Here is a 16,144-nt window from a genome sequence, read left to right as displayed (position 1 = left end):
ACAGAGACATGTGTTGTATTCTGTATACGCCACACTAAAACAAATGTTTCCTTTGACGTCTAACAAATATTTTGGTTCCTGTGTTAGACCACTTAATGTTTCTAGAAGGCTTTTTACGGTATTTCCTTAAATGGTGTCAAAGTTTTGTGTGGGAGGAGATTTGCACTGAAGCCTATTTGTAATGATACAATGAAGTAAATATATTTAGGATAAAGTCCATATTTCTTATTTCTATATTTTTGTGGGTGAAAACCTTAGTGTGTAAAGTGTTTTGTTTCTGTTGTCAACATCAGTGTCATTTAAATGTATATACTATATGCTGTATGGTAGCCATTAGAAGAAAATTCCTTACTAAATCGCACAAGGAAAAGTTAAATCCATTTATGTGTATTGGTATAGTGATTGATCGATTGATTTTATTCCTAAAATATATACAATTTATAAATCATACCAAGTATAACAAAGTATAATAAAATACTAATTTCCAGTGGTCTTCCCACTGACTGAACATCATTTGTGAAATATAAAAATAAATGAAACTTGAATAAAATGAAATGCCCAACAGGTTCTTCACAGCTTTCAGTTTCATACTAGACAAACATAATAAATGCATAGACACAGACATAGGCCTATAACAGACACATGTATACGCTCAGGCTTGGTTCACATTCAGGTCCCTTTGAGCTGGGGATAAGCCTGTGTCTTGCTTCTCAATCCCAGCATTCATATTCTGGGGGGAACATTAGCCAAAAATAGTAGATCTACAAGCTTCTAGATTGGCTAATTTTGATGAAGAGATTTGGTGTGTAGTCTACACCAAATCTCTTCGGACGGAAAAAGCTGTCCAAGTACAAAGTCAACTCAGGTCCAGTTTAGTAAATCTAGAGGGTTTAAGAAACTTTGAATGGTTTAAGTGTGCTGGCTGCTCAGGCGCAAGACTGGCGCAGTGGTAAAAGTACCTGCCCACCACCGCAGAGTCTGAAGGTTTGAATCCGCGGTGGTGCATGAGGCTTTTTCGAGCGCCTATACAGAATGCCTGTGCTCGGGGGAGGGAAACCGCGCAGGCTGCGTGATATGTCACTGCACGTACTCCTACAGGCTGGGGTGGCATCTGTCAGAAGGTGGGCGGGAGTAAGACAGAGACTCTCTACGTCCTCCAAGTGGGGGCTCCTCACAGGCAGGTAAGCCAGTAGGATACAACAACAGTGACAACACACAAATGTGTTTGGGGAGGAATAAGGCATTGACAGCTCCCAGGTGAAACGCGTGTTGTAAGTAAAATCCTTTGTTCATTAACTCATTCAGTGCCACTGGACGTCTAAGACGTCCGTTGATATAAGCCCTGAGTGCCACTGGACGTTTCTTTTTTTTGGAAAAACATGTTCAGAACGCAGGATATGATGATTTGAAGATTTGCTGCTCCATTCACACTTTGTTTAACTTCTTACTGAAAAAGGCTGTATCTCGGCTCCTAAGCACTTTTTTTTTACAATGAATTTTGGCTGTGGCACTCAGAGCCAAAATTCCATAAATAAGCTGGGCATTGAATGAGTTAAATTTACATATTTGGATAATTTCATTAATCATTAATTAAACAATCAGGATTTTACTGTGTACCGACATTGGATAAGGCATGTTTTCTAGCTGTATATCTATCTTGAGATCTTCATGTTGAAGGTCACCGTGTGTATATCAGACAGTAGGCCTCTCTACAGATCAGAGCCTAAAGTTAACACAGTAAAATCCTGTGGGCACAAATTGAACCATTTGTACAATTCAGTGAACACCCAGGATTTTACGGTGAACTCTAAAACACAATGGAGACATTAAAATACATGACTCAAGATCTGCATAGCCATTTATTTAACATAAACAAATTTATGAAAATTGTGCCAAACTACCATGTATAAATACATGGTATTACATTTTTGCTTCACTTGCTCAGGAAGCATATAAACACATCTATAGATATATGCATCATTGGAAGTCTGTAAAAAATATAACTTATGTAAATCTGTGAGGCAATTAAATCAGAATATACAGTGTAGTAGTAGACAACTTTGGTAGCAATAAAAGCCCTTTCTCTCCGAAAACAAATTAAATACACTTAATTATTAACAGAAATGTAGCCTGAAGCAAAACTACACAAACCATGTCTTCAGTTGTTCAAAAATGAAATTATACCAGTCATTATAGGTTGAAAACACCCATAACAATGAGTATAATCATGTTTAACTGTAGAAATAATTCAAAAATGTACTGTCAAAGTTCTACAGCTACAGTAAATTGGCTAAGCCTGATACACACGCACACACTACTAGTAACACCTGAGGGTGCATTGTGATTATGGACAGGAGAATGATTCAATCAATAGGTATAAAACGTAGTACCACGAGCAGCAATGAAACAATCACAGTATTTATAAAAACAAAAACACTGAGGGGTGGACCATCCTTATGGTATATACAGTAACACAAAATAACTGTAATATGAATCCACTTCAAGCATTGTTCAAAAGTAGATATTACCTGACGCTTCAGATTCAAGAATCACACAAAGAAATGACTTCCATCATGTTATATACTCAAAAAGGATTCTATGGTTTATCTGGAAGTATTCTGGTAGCAGTTTCATTTCAAGCCCTTATAAAAGTCACAATCTAATTCTCATACACAAAGCGAGAAACACGTCCAAGATCTACGATCCATCCATAAAAAAAACAGAAGAGTGGCACAGTTGCTCAAGCTAACTATTACTCACTTCCCCCTTTTCCGGGGTCATTGTATCCCAGCCCACAACATATTTTTACAGCAATCTGCAGTTTGTCAGATATTCAATCATAATGCTGTTTACCAACTTGCTAGCTAACTTGGCACTATGAAACCTATACATCCCAGCAGTATCTCTTTTCAACTGTCAAACTGTTCAACTGTCCTGGTGTCACACCTGGAAGGAAAGGAGAACCGGAGTGTAGCCCGGAATATTTGAGCAGTGTTTGGCTATAGTTTTACCCAGGAAACAGAATTTTGCACCGTGCATGACAGCAGGGCTAATAATATAAATAAATAAAAATTCCACTAAAACAGTTTCTGTTCTTTCTGTGACCCTGTCACATAAGGCCCTTCAAGGATGATCGTGCCGGACCAGGCCAAAATGAAGCACCAAAAGGCCATCCTGGGGGGAAAGAAATGTACAAAAATAAAATTGGACAACAAAACAATTGAGCTGGAAGTATAATTGTTGCTTACCTCTATATATGGGTCTCTGGATACTGATGCTATGTTTGTGAATGTATGTGTGTGGTTTTCAGAACCCACCTGTATTGCGTCCTCTCCTAGGCTGGTCTTAACATCTTGTAGTGACTGGTACTGATCCAGAAGCTGTTCTCCACAAACCACATCCACCTGAACACAGAGAAAATTTTGATTCAAGTTAAATTATCTTATTTACAAACTGTAAATAAAAGAAAAGAAAAAAACGTACCAAATCAACAAATAACATTGCAACAAGAAATATAGATAGCAACTATTATAATCACTGTTAACCCACGTTGAATTTCAATGATTTAATGAGGAAATTAAACTAGAAAGGGCAGGGCAGGGGAAGCAAAGGGCTGGAGCCAAGAAATCAGTCTAAGCTCTTAATCCCTGATCACGTGTGTTACGGCTAAATATGCTCCTGGACTGAGGTACTTTAATGCCAGTCATTGACACACCGGTTGATGCTGTAGTGTTGCATGGAGTACCAACACTGACAGTGTACCATTGTGTCTGAATAGAGAAATGGCATAATGTTCAATTATGCTTCAACTAATACAGCTCTAATAGTTTAGTAGGCTACTAATATAGTTTAGTTTAGAAGGGGTAATTTGTTTGTTTTGTGTTACACAGATTACGCACCATCATCGGCTTGCATAAAACACAAATTCCACAAAACATGTCCTCTAGAGAACAGTTTACATTTGTTCTGTCCTGAAAGGAATGTTTGGCTATTTAAAAAGCATATTTAATTTAGGAAATCTTCCACCCTTGCATAATTCCCTTGCAAGATCTTCCCACACAGTTATAACCCTCTTTCCCTTGCAGTCATGCTGCCGGTGTCTGTCTCACAGTCACGATCAGTGACGATCAAGGTTACAGCCTGTGTCACTTCCTGGTGTGATTAGGTTTTAAGTCCCATGTGAACCGACCTTGCAAGTGGGGCTGAGCTCCATCTTCCTCCTGATGAAGAGCTCCACGTGACGAATGGTGGCCTCCCCTGACACGCGCACGTAACGCCTCTCCAGGGGCTGTAGGAGACAGAGATGGGGAGCTGTTGGTTTGGAGGTTGGGAGGGCTGCGACACATGAATTAAATTCTGAACAAATGTCTAATGGCAGTGATATCTACTGCGGTTTCCATCTTCCATGATTCTGGTTTTGCACCTACTTTACCAGGACATTCATTTAATTCACCTGTTGTCCGTGTAATTCTAGCTTAATCTGGGACTAGTTAAGACCTAAACCAGTAGTACCAGGTGTCTTGAGCACTCAGCTGGAGCATAACGATTCCCCAGGTCCACAATTATATCATAAAACAACTATGATCACAAAAATGACTACCGCAATCTTCAAATATCCAGAGGGCACAGTTTTTTACTATCACTATCAGTTACAGTTTAGGCATTTAGCTGACGCTCTTAATCCAGAGCGAATTACAGTACCGGTACACAAGGACACAAGATAATACATCAAATGCATATCAAAAGTGTTTCAAATAGTTTGCTGAATTAAATGTTTTGGTAGTGTAGAAAGGGTGGATCCCTGCATTCCGAAATCAAGGATGTGAAAAGCCAAACACACCGTTTAGTATATAAAGGGTTACATAAAAAACGCCTTCATTACCTTGTAGTTGTTGATGCCCTTTTCAGCCCTAGAAACAAAACAATGGTCATTATAGTGGTTAACATTTTGTGTGGGAAAAGTCACTACAAAGGGAAGAGGGGCATCTACTGGTGACATTCAAGTATAGCAGAGCATTATATCTGGCATTAGAAATGGCATTGAACATTTAACACAGCTACAGTACAACTAATCCATGCATAAAACAAAGGATAACATTTGATATGAGATCCTCACCCTACAAACTCCAACATTAGAGACACATCCAGCTCAGGGGGAATGCTAAACAAAGTCTGTGGTATCATTATGCCCTTCTTCTGTTTCCTCAGAGCCGTGGGACATGGGCGGGACGCCGTCACTGGAGGGACAGGAGTGTGGAGAGATTAAAGAGAGTGTGTATGAGAGAGAGCCAGAGAAAAAGTGGAGGAAAGAAAGAGGAGACAGAGACAAAAGGTAGTATGCCTTCCTTGCAATAAAAGAAAGAACATTGAACCACTTGAACCCCAGCAGCACTATTCTGGGGTAACATTCACCATTAACCATCACCAATAGCCTATTTACAAGCTCACAACGCATCGCAACGCGTTGTGAGCTTGTAGATTGGCGATTTGGTGTACACAGAAAAAAGTGGTCCAAGTACAGTGGCAACTGAACTCAGATTGTTCCCTATAGAGGATCTAAGTGGTTAAAGGGCAAGACCACTTTGGTAGAGGTTTGGGTTGTGTAGTTGCCATGATGTAAGTCCAAAGGTGAGCAAGAAATAAAAACATAATTGCTCCATTGATTAGAAATAGATAATTCAAAATATGCTCCTCATTGACTTACATTGTATGGTGAGACGGCTCTAAACAGCTCTCAACGCAAACGAAGTTGATTCAGACAATATAGAACCTTATCAAACCCAGTACTGTTTGTTTTTTAAATAAAAATGACAACTTCCTGTTGATTTTACCATTTGAAGATCCGTATCCGGGTTTTCTTCCTAATAAAAATGCCTAAATCAACAGGAAGTTTTATTTAAAACAAACAGTACTGGGTTTGGTGATCTAGATTGTCTGAATAAACTTTGTTTGCGTTTGTTTATGTGCTGAAAGAGTGACCTTGAGAACTTTTTCACTGTACAATGCAAGTCAATGAGGAGCATATTTTGAATTATCGAGTTCTAATCAATGGAGCAATTATTTTTCATTTCTCGTCGAGATTTGGAGTTACATCATGGCAAGGTAACTACACAACCCAAACCTCTACCAAAGTGGTCTTGCCCTTTAAGTTTCAGGAAATAGAAAATATGTAGCCTCTAATGGATGTCAGAGAGAAAATGAGTTACAGAGAGCATGAAAGAAAGGCCCCTTGTCACCAAAGACAGACAATAAAACAGACCAAACATTAACAAATGTGCCATTAGAACGCTTCTTGACAGGAGCAACAATGCATAACTTGACCCAATGAACTGCATCTGTTGTACCTGATTTTGGCACCTCCAGACCTTCCCTTTTGTAGAAGGCAACCATTCGTTGACGCTCCGCTGCAAAGCAAAAAGAAACAAGAAGTTTTATTGGAATTTTCTAATACAGAAACAACAACAAAAAAAGACACTGAGAACCAACCCATTTGAGGTCTTCTGCACACTAAGGGGCTGAGAAAGGCAAATTCCATGAGAAGGACAATGGAGAAATTGAAAACCCAGACTACTGTGAGTTTGCCTGGTCCCCTGAACAAACATTGAGAGCTACCTTTTTAGATGCTCTAATCAAATTCACAAGAGCCCACTTGATAGCCGAACACATTTTGTGAGCTGCCTTTTGTATGAGCTGATGTCCTCACTCTGACAAATCTGCTAAAAAATGTAATATCGTCAATTACATTTATCATCCCTGTCCAGTGGTGTGTTCTACCGCGGTATGCTGTATACGGCGTATGACCTTCAGATTTTTTCCGTCGCCACCGTATACATCCAAAAACTGTTCGAAACGGCGTATCTGATACGTTGATACGCATCTGATACGATGCACCCAGGAGTGGCTGGGCTGGGGGGGCGCAGCAATACAAACAGCAAGAATGTGGTCTAGTAGTCTAACTCTGAGTTGATGGCTTATCATGTGTGTGGCTATTGTTCTTGAGGTGATAATTAATGGCTACTGGCGAAGGAATTCACACATTTCAACGATCTGCCATTCACTTCATTGAACGTAGGTCACTGAATTGAGTACTTCATTAGTATTCAAATTGCGCGTCATAGCACAGCAAAATCTTGAATCTTCAATATAGTCTAGGACCTGGCTAAGATATGTATGCACTTAATTTAGGAGAGAATATCTCAACTGTTCTTGGCTAATATGACCCCAGGGAACAACTTAGGAACTGTGACTAATTCTCTATCCGGGACGAAATACCCGAAAATGACCATGCCCTTTTAACACATCGAGTGCCATAAACGGTCCGGACCGTTTTTGAGGATCCAAACGAGAAGTGCCGAAAACGGTCCGGACCGTTTTTGACCCAATTCTATTTTTATACGAGTGGCCCACGTGGGGTGCTAAAACGAAACTTTGACATCACCCAAGGAGTTTCTGAGAAGAAGAGGCTGGATGTGGCTCCATGTCAAAAATCCTTCCGGTCGGCGTTTTCAATGTTATCTCCTTGACTAAAAGCTTAATATCTCCATTTCTTTTTAACGTGGTGGAAACGAGCCGTTTTCGATCGGCGATCACGCTGCAATGGAGGATCGCGTTGGAAATATTATTGTTCCAGGCGTTAGTCGGGATCCTCCGCCGTCTCGCACGCACGCTTTGTTTACATGCACTTCCGCGTCGGGGCTTCTACAGCACGAAACGTATAACGCAAGTGGATGGAAGAAATGCAGGCACTCAACGTATAATATTTTAATAAACCTCTGGCACCCAATGTGTTAAAATGACCATAACCGGTGCACTACTTCCAACATGGCTCTATCTGCTAAACCGTTGGAGCTGCAGATTTACTGAGGTGCTCCAAATGTTCAGAATACTTATGTTTAGGGAAACATAGTAAAGTGTAAAATGTCTAATTTGATATTTGACAGAACAGCTAAAAGAAACGTATTACAGTTCAGGGCCATAGGGATATTTTTGCGCAAATCAATCTAAGAGCACCACGTTTGTCCCAGATGTAACTCAGGGCATGCTCTAATGATTTAGCAAGGGCGCCCGAGCCAGCGACCTTCAGGGTCATCATAGTGGCCAAATCCAATATGGCCACCACCTGACAACGTTTTTGGCTATAACATTTGAACCATATTTCAATATATATATATAATGCAAACTTGGTGTCTAAATCATGTTTTTTGACAATTAGAAACATGTTTGAATGCTTATCTTTATGATTTAATCTATCTAGAGGACACTAATTTGATTATCACAAATATGGCCACTATGTTATGAAACAACCAATGTATATTACGATTACTTTTATTGAAACAAGAATGATTTAACAGTATCATAATTCCTATGATGATAGGCCTACAGCTAATACAGTATGTTCAACAATGCTCAGCATAAAATGTACGCGTGCGTGCGTGCGTGCGTGCGTGCGTGCGTGCGTGCGTGCGTGCGTGCGTGCGTGCATGCATGCGTGCGTGTGTGCAGTATGTATCAGTTATTGCAGAGCTGTTCTGTTGTTGTAGTAACACCAAGACACATTCCTAGCAACGATTTGTTGTTTAGCAATTCACTTTTCTGAATTTGAACATATTGTTCAAATTCCATACACCTTTGACTAATTCACTTTATGCTGAGCATTGATGTGCATACTGTACTGGCTGTTGCTGTATCCTTTGGATTCTATAGTCATATTATGTTGTTTCGATAAAATTACATCGTTTTCTTCAGTTTGATCTTAACTCATTCCTACAACTACTGTATACACTCAATCTGGATGAAACTTTGTTACATAACATGTTTGGTATAGTGGCCATATTTGTAATAAGCAAGTCAGAGTGCTCTAGATGGATTCAATCATAAATATGAGCATTCCAATGTGTTTCTAATGCTCAAAAAGCCTAAAGTAGACACAAAGTTTGCCAAAAATGACAAAGATTAAGGTAAGTGAAACAAATTTGCAAAACTAATATTTCTTTGAAATAGGCAAAATAGAGGTCCAGTCACACCCAGTCATAAAGATAAGCATTCCAACATGTTCTAATTGTCAAAAAACATGATTTAGACATCAAGTTTGCTCAATTATAGCTCATCTGGTTCAAAAGCTTTAGCCAAAACCTTTTTTAGGTGCTGGCCATATTGGATTTGGCCACAATGATGACCCAGAGCATTGCTGGCTCAGGTACCCTTGCTAAATCATTAGAGCATGTCCTGGGTTACATCAATTTAGGTGCTTCTTCTAGACTGATTCACACAAAATTATTCCTATAGCCCTGGACTGTAATATGTTGGCAGTTTCTTTTGCGTAGCTGTTCTGTCAGAAAATATCAAATTAGAAACTTTACTATGTTTCCCTAAACATAAGTATTCTGAACATTTTGAGCACGTCAGTAAATCTGTAGCTCCAACGGTTTAGCAGATAGAGCCATGTTGGACGTAATGCACCGGTTATGGTCATTTTAGAAAGGGCGTGGTCATTTTCGGGTATTTCGTCCCGGATAGAGAATTAGTCACAGTTCCCAAGTTGTTCCCTGCCGTCATATTAGCCAAGAACAGTTGAGATATTCTCTCCTAAATTAAGTGCATACATATCTTAGCCAGGTCCTCTACTAATACAGTTTGTGTCTTCAATGCCAAGTTAATACTATTCTGTAATAGATACAGGAATGCTCGGTGTTAACGCTGCTATTATATCTGATAAGCCTAACCAGCATTTATTTATAACAATCCTTGCACTTCTATGGTAATAAAAAAAAAATGCATCTAAGGCTAGAAGCAGCTTTGAAGTGGTTGAGTTACAGGGTGATTAACATTAGTAACAGTAGAAAATCAGTACAAAGCATATTGTAAGTGTACTCAGTGTTACTGAGAAACTGGGCCTGAGTGGGCCTGGCTGAATTTGTGCGTGCGTGCCGTGTGTGTGGGAGGAACTAGGGGGGGAATAGTTATAGTATACCCTCCAAAAAAATCTAGAACACACCACTGTCCCTAAGTCAGATATTATGTAGTACATAAATATGATGTGTACTGGCAAAATATAGCCAATCGCTTTATGGAGAGATGTTCTATGAGCCACATGGTGTTTCTCATCTTGCCTGTATGAATTAGTCACTAGGTTATACCAATGTTCAATTAATACATATATTTCACACTTACATTCCTCCAGAGAGGGAATCATTTTGTAGACAATATCCTGCAGTTGTCTGTCGGGTCTGCATTGAAAAAGATGGAGAGCACATTAAATATGTTTTAACATTGACAGTTTCGTTACAGACTTGAGTGTATTGTAAATCCCTGAGCTTTAATCATCCCAGCAGTGGTGTAAACATCTAGACCCACATCTACCCATGTACACAGAAATACTAGAGTGTGACATTATTCACAAAGTAACAAAATTTAAATTAAGAATTTAATGTTTACTTATTTTGTAATAGTCAACAAGACAAGTAAGACGAGCGAACGCGGGAAGCGAACGCCCAAAAAATTAAATAATAATGAAAAAATTATTATAAAAAAAAAAGTAACCAATAAAAAAAAATATAAAAAATACAAAAGAAATCTGCGTTAAAAGGAGCATCTTAGAAAAATACAAATTCACAATAAAAAAAACTTTGAATGTTTTTGAACAATTCAACAAAGTGTTTGAAGTGCCTGTTTCACCCACACAAGGGGCGGGCTTAAACGCAACCTTGCCAGGTGTGTTCAGTTTTCAAAGACCTTTCATTTGATGTATGGTATGTCTATATTGGACATTTACTTGGCTGCACACAGGCAGTGCACACAATACTGCACACAGAGACGCGGACACACAAGCCGAGCACGGTGTCATAGTAAGCTCCACTTGCGCGGAGGCGCGCCTCCTTCCGCTGCGTTCGCAAAAAGAAACGCACACACACACACACAAAAGAGTAAAATGTTCAATTTTGGACGTGTTCGATTTCGGAATGAAATGCTTACGGCTTTTGTAAATAAACATGTTTACCCCCCCCCCCCAATTGACCTTTTTTTAACAATGAATCCATCCCTGTTGTTTATGGGGTGCTACTGCAGTATGGTTGCATTTACTGGAGGGGGGCAGACTCCAATGTGTGTGTGTCACAGCAGCTTGTGGTGTTGCTAGCAGTGTTGCCAGATTTTGCGAGAGAAATAAGCAACCAGGTCTATGAAAACGAGCCCAAAAGAAGCGACTATAGGCCACATGAGCACTCTAACCCTATATACATTGGCCATTTGAAAATAGCCATTTCAGTGGTGCGACACGTTGTGGGCTTGTAGATCTGCTACTTTCTAAGAGAAATCTTCAAAAAAAGTGAAAATTGTGGAAAGAATATTTTCAAATCCACACAAATCTTGTATGGGGGTCTCTGGCACAAAATAGGAGGAGGAGGGGTCTGCGGACAAATACATATTATGATTTTTTAGGGGGGGGGGGTGCTTGGCATGAAAATGTTTGAGAACCACTGGTTTAAACAACATTAGGAAACAAACCCAAATAAGCAACTACACTTTAGAAACAAGCCCCAAAAAATGCAACCCACAACTACCAAGCTTATAATAAGCAGACATGGCAACAACACTGGTTGCTAGAGCATTATCCAGTGGATACACTGACGATGGAGATGTTCTCTCAACGGATGCAACAGAACAACAACATAAAGTACACTGTAAAATCCTGAGAGTTCACAAGTGTAACCAAATGGACCCATAACTGGTCCATTTGTACACTCCCAGAGAGTAAATTAACGCTCATGATTTTACCGTGTATGATGACTGCAAAATCTCTGCTTCACACAAACACAACCCTAGCTACTAGAGCAGACAGAATTAGGATGATAACAACAACAACATCATAACAGAAGTGCCTGGTCTGCCCAGTCTGTATGTAACAATACATACAAGATGTTTTGCATTGGACAGGCTGGAGAGTGCTATCCATTCACAACTCGGAGAGTGTACAAATGTAGCCAAATGGACCCTTCCAGGTCCATTTGGTTACAATTGAACACTCAGAGTTACTTTACTTTGACTTGTGGCGAAACACACACCTACCTGATATTGTAAAGTGGCTGTGTCTGGTGGACCACGATGCCGCATGTTGGACATTTGTTGCTGTTAAAGAAGTGCTTCACAATGCAGCTCTTACAAACTGTAATGAAATGACATGAAGAACAAGAGTCGATTTAATTCCAATTCATGACCAAAGGGGACATAAAAATGACCAAAAACGTGTTGCTGAGGACTCTCAGAGTATGTGTATTGCACTCTGATACATTATAACTATGAGAAAATGGCCACCGATCGGATTAAAATGCTTTTTATTGAACAATACGGAGGATACGGGTACTTGTGAGTACATAATTGTTTTAGACATATTCTTGTTTGTTCAAGACAGGATATTAAAATGTAATATTTTGTTTACATGGTTATTTTGTGCTGCACCACTAAGCTATCGCTTAGATAAGCCAAGATATTAATTTAGTTTAGTCGTTTTGAACCAATGCTGCACTAATTTGACTTGGTGATAAAAAACATATATAAAAAGGTAGCCATGTGGATAGGACTGTTGTTTAAATAAACCAAAAGAAACTTACGGGACAACTTCAATGCTTTCTTTTTTCTCAATGCAGGATCAGAAATTGATCGTTATCGGCAGATACAAAAAATGTGATTGGAATTGGATCGGGGGCAAAAAAAAAACGGGATCGGGACATCCCTAAGTTACACAGTGATGCACAACACTACATTCCCTTTCTTCTTTACATTTCGTGGAAACGCTGTCGACAGGTCGCAGACCAAATGCATAAATTGACCTGTAAATGGGCTAGCACAGAGTCTGGTCTCACTCAATGGATTGCCCCAATATGAACCAGCAAGCAATCTCACATATGGGGTTAATTTAGGGCTGGGCGATATGATCTCAAATCAATATTATGACTATTTCAAACTGTTGCCTTGATTACGATTATAAAAAACATATAGGCCAATAGTGGAAATAGCAGATTTTTACATCCGGCTCTAGGTGAGTGTGACGTAAGTGGAAAACGAAAGTGCTGATGAGAAATAAACAGAGCTGTGCGATCACAGATTAAACAATGAAAATTCAATGCGTTCTTTTGAATTGCTGGCATTCAAGCGATGGATTTGAAAGAACGCATCGATGCGATCTTGGCAATCAATGTGTTAAGGTTGGTTCTAAATACTTGTTTCAAATTTTCAATATGTTTTTTGGTTAGTTGCCCTTGCAGGCCTAGGTACATTAAAACCATCTGTGTCATTTTAGATATTTGCATTGGGCTATTCAAAAATAGCAGATATACAAGCTCACGCAGGGCGCCGCTTCGTGCCGCGCTGCAAGCTTGTACATCTGCTACTTTTGAACATTTTTTAAAAATCTTGGAAAGTGTGAGAACTACTGGTTTAGAAGGCATTTGTAGAATCGGCCTCAGGTCTTAATGGGTTAACTCAGCGGGTGGAGTATGTTTGAACTGTGCTTTCTAAAAAAAGAAAATCCATAAACTCACAGTGCTATTTTGTGCATGGTATAAGAAGCCCATAACCCAAACTCACATGTGTGTGGGCATTCTGTGATGGTGGTGGCATCAATTAGAAACCCAAAGCAGAGGGCACAACGGATATATGGATAGAACTGGATCAGGGAGATCTGAGAGTCAAAAACAATCCAGGGCAATGTTTCAACGTTAATCAAGTCAGCTTTTTATCTGTAAGGCACATTTGACACAAACGCTAACTTAAAAAAAAAAAAAAACACAAAAAGCTTAACTATGAAAGCCCTGGTGGCTTTCTTGAAATGTGCAATTCTCTATAGCATTAATATGTTTTTTTCATAACCAAAATCTGGCACTCACTGAAAACTGGTTTGACTGTGGTGTGATGTCACACAAATTGACAATCAAAACAATCAAAGAATCATCAAAGACAAGCATATGCATGCTTGGTGTGTTGTCCAATCAACAAGTCACATTGGTGGAGTGGGTCTTTAACGCTAGTCTGCTTCATACAAAAACCATACACGCAACTGTAAATTTGTATTAGTGTAACTTACAAATGCTCAAAACACCTGCTAAAGTTACAATGACAATAACTATTCTACACTCTATTTTAACCATAACATTTCTCAACGTCGGGTCCGAGGACCACCTGGGGCCCAAACAGATCTTTATACAATGTGCATTTTTGCACACTATCAGAGTTAAATGAACACAGGTGATTGGCTTGGACTTTTTACAGGGGCCAGTTCTGAATTGCAGCCACCTATAAGTGCTCTTTTAGAGCGGTTTTGAAGGAGAGTAAGGATTCACACTTTTTTATGACTGTTGGTAGGGCATTCCACATTTTGTGGCATAGCAGTAGAACGAATTCAACCCCTTGTTTGAGCCAAATCTGAGTTGAACGTGATTTGTGGAGCTCCCTCTGGTGTTGTGTTTGTGAACATCTTTAACGTTTTTTAAGTAGTTTGACAGGTACATGGATGTCTTTGTTTGTGGTGTAGTGTATCTTGTAGACCAGGCCCATTGCAAGTTGCTGTACTCTGTCCTCTACCCTGAGCCATCGCACCCTAGCAAAATGAGCAGGGGTTAGATGAGTTGTAGGTGTGAGGCCAAGCAGTAGCCGGACCAGTTTGTTTTGGGATGTCTGGAGCCTTGTTTTTTAAGGCCTTTTATGTCTCGATGAATTGAATACACGATAAGCCATGGGCTTTTTTGTGTTATCCTTTTAGAATCCTTTTGTATACACTGTGCCTTTTTTGCAAACTATAAATAAAGTAATAATTTTGATATTTTTTAAAACTCAAATCTTCTCTTCTAGGGGGTCCCTGGCACAAAAAAAAAATCAGATGGGGGGGGGGGGGGGGTCCGCAGCCATATACATATCAATTTGGGGGTCCTTGACATCACATGTAATAAACTTGCCCCTTCCTCCGAGTCGTCTGTCTTGCAGGGTGAGTTGTCCTGACTGCAGCTGCTGGGAGAGCCGTCCTCCCCAGGTCCATGTGTTGGTGTTGTTGACATCTTCATAGAATAAGACCGTTTTCCGATCATATTATCTGCCAAGGGATAATAAAGTAAAAAACATATAGATATGCGTCCAACTTGGATGTTCTTTCTGAGACAATAGCGAACTTTTGCTATAATCCCGTTTGGAAGCTCTCCCTCCGCTAAATAGCTCAGAGATGAGGTCCCACAGCGTCGGCAGATGACGACACCGGCGAATATTAGCCAATATTGTTGATTCTTACCTTTTACCGCACATTGTATCCAAAAAGTAAAGGTCGCCCCCCCCTGCTCTCAGATGTTTTATATTTTAGCGGTAAAGAAAATGTAAGTGACGGGTTCAAACAAGCGTTTAAATCGCCTTTTTTAGTCAGCCTGTGGCATATTCTCCCAATGCAACCTTAACGTGTGCGGACGGGGGTTGACTGGCCACAGGCTGACTCAAAAATCGATTTAAACCCTTGTTTAAACCCGTGGCTTAGATTTTCTTGGCCGCTAAAACGTGAAACATCTGAGAGCAGGGGGCTGACCTTTACTTTTTGGATACGATGTGCGGAAAAACATAAGAATCCACAATATTGGCCACCGTTCGCCGGTGTCGTCATCTGACGGCAGCCTACGCTGTGGAACATCATCTCGGTTCCGATTGGAGGTATGGCTATGTGTGATAGCTTGCTGCTAGCAACCTAAAGATAAGAGTTAAAAGAATGAACGCAAAACAAGTGTTTCGGCTTCAACCAAAGTGGTTTGACGAGGAATCGGAGCCACGCTCTTTGCTGTCATTGTTACAAAAATAACCAGTGTCTTACACGAAATAAAGTTCTATTACTTACTTTATCTACTTGTTTGTTTTGGACCTGAAAGAACGAAAGTGGCGGTTCGTGGCGTGCGGTCCCGTCGTCCTGTTCCGCGGCAACAATGATTTCCGGGAGGAGGGTCGAAAAATGACGTCACAAGAGAATCCAATGGCAATACACCAGAGGAGGAGTCATCCTGTTTGTGTGTGTGTGTGTGTGTGTGTGCGTGCGTGCGTGCGTGCGTGCGTGCGTGCGTGAGTGTATGTACGTGTATGTGTGAACACACACACACACACGCACACGCACGCACGCGCGCGCGCA

General features: G+C 40.1%; 1 protein-coding gene across 2 annotated transcripts; it reads right to left on the bottom strand.

Annotated features, from left to right (window-relative positions):
• Window positions 1-1,840: 1,840 nt before the first annotated feature.
• pcgf6 (polycomb group ring finger 6) lies at window positions 1,841-15,938 on the bottom strand. Of its 2 annotated transcripts, none has more exons than XM_080449989.1 (11): window positions 15,860-15,938; window positions 14,946-15,079; window positions 13,582-13,675; window positions 12,064-12,160; window positions 10,171-10,226; window positions 6,345-6,404; window positions 5,117-5,237; window positions 4,883-4,910; window positions 4,190-4,288; window positions 3,318-3,404; window positions 1,841-3,174 (listed from the first exon to the last, which is right to left on the bottom strand). In XM_080449989.1, the coding sequence occupies exons 2-11, from the start codon at window positions 15,072-15,074 to the stop codon at window positions 3,124-3,126; spliced, it is 822 nt and encodes a 273-aa protein (XP_080306115.1). In that variant the 5' UTR covers window positions 15,075-15,079; window positions 15,860-15,938; the 3' UTR covers window positions 1,841-3,123. The 2 variants fall into 2 exon arrangements, with proteins under 2 accessions (XP_080306115.1, XP_080306116.1); XM_080449990.1 differs by having other exon boundaries at window positions 14,946-15,044; window positions 15,856-15,921.
• Between the last annotated feature and the right edge of the window lie 206 nt (window positions 15,939-16,144).

Source organism: Gymnoscopelus braueri, assembly GCF_963280865.1.
Source record: "Gymnoscopelus braueri genome assembly, chromosome: 14".
NCBI classification, from domain to species: Eukaryota; Metazoa; Chordata; class Actinopteri; order Myctophiformes; family Myctophidae; genus Gymnoscopelus; species Gymnoscopelus braueri.
The sequence above is the reverse complement of the archived record's forward strand: the minus strand, read 5'-3'. Positions and strand labels throughout refer to the sequence as shown.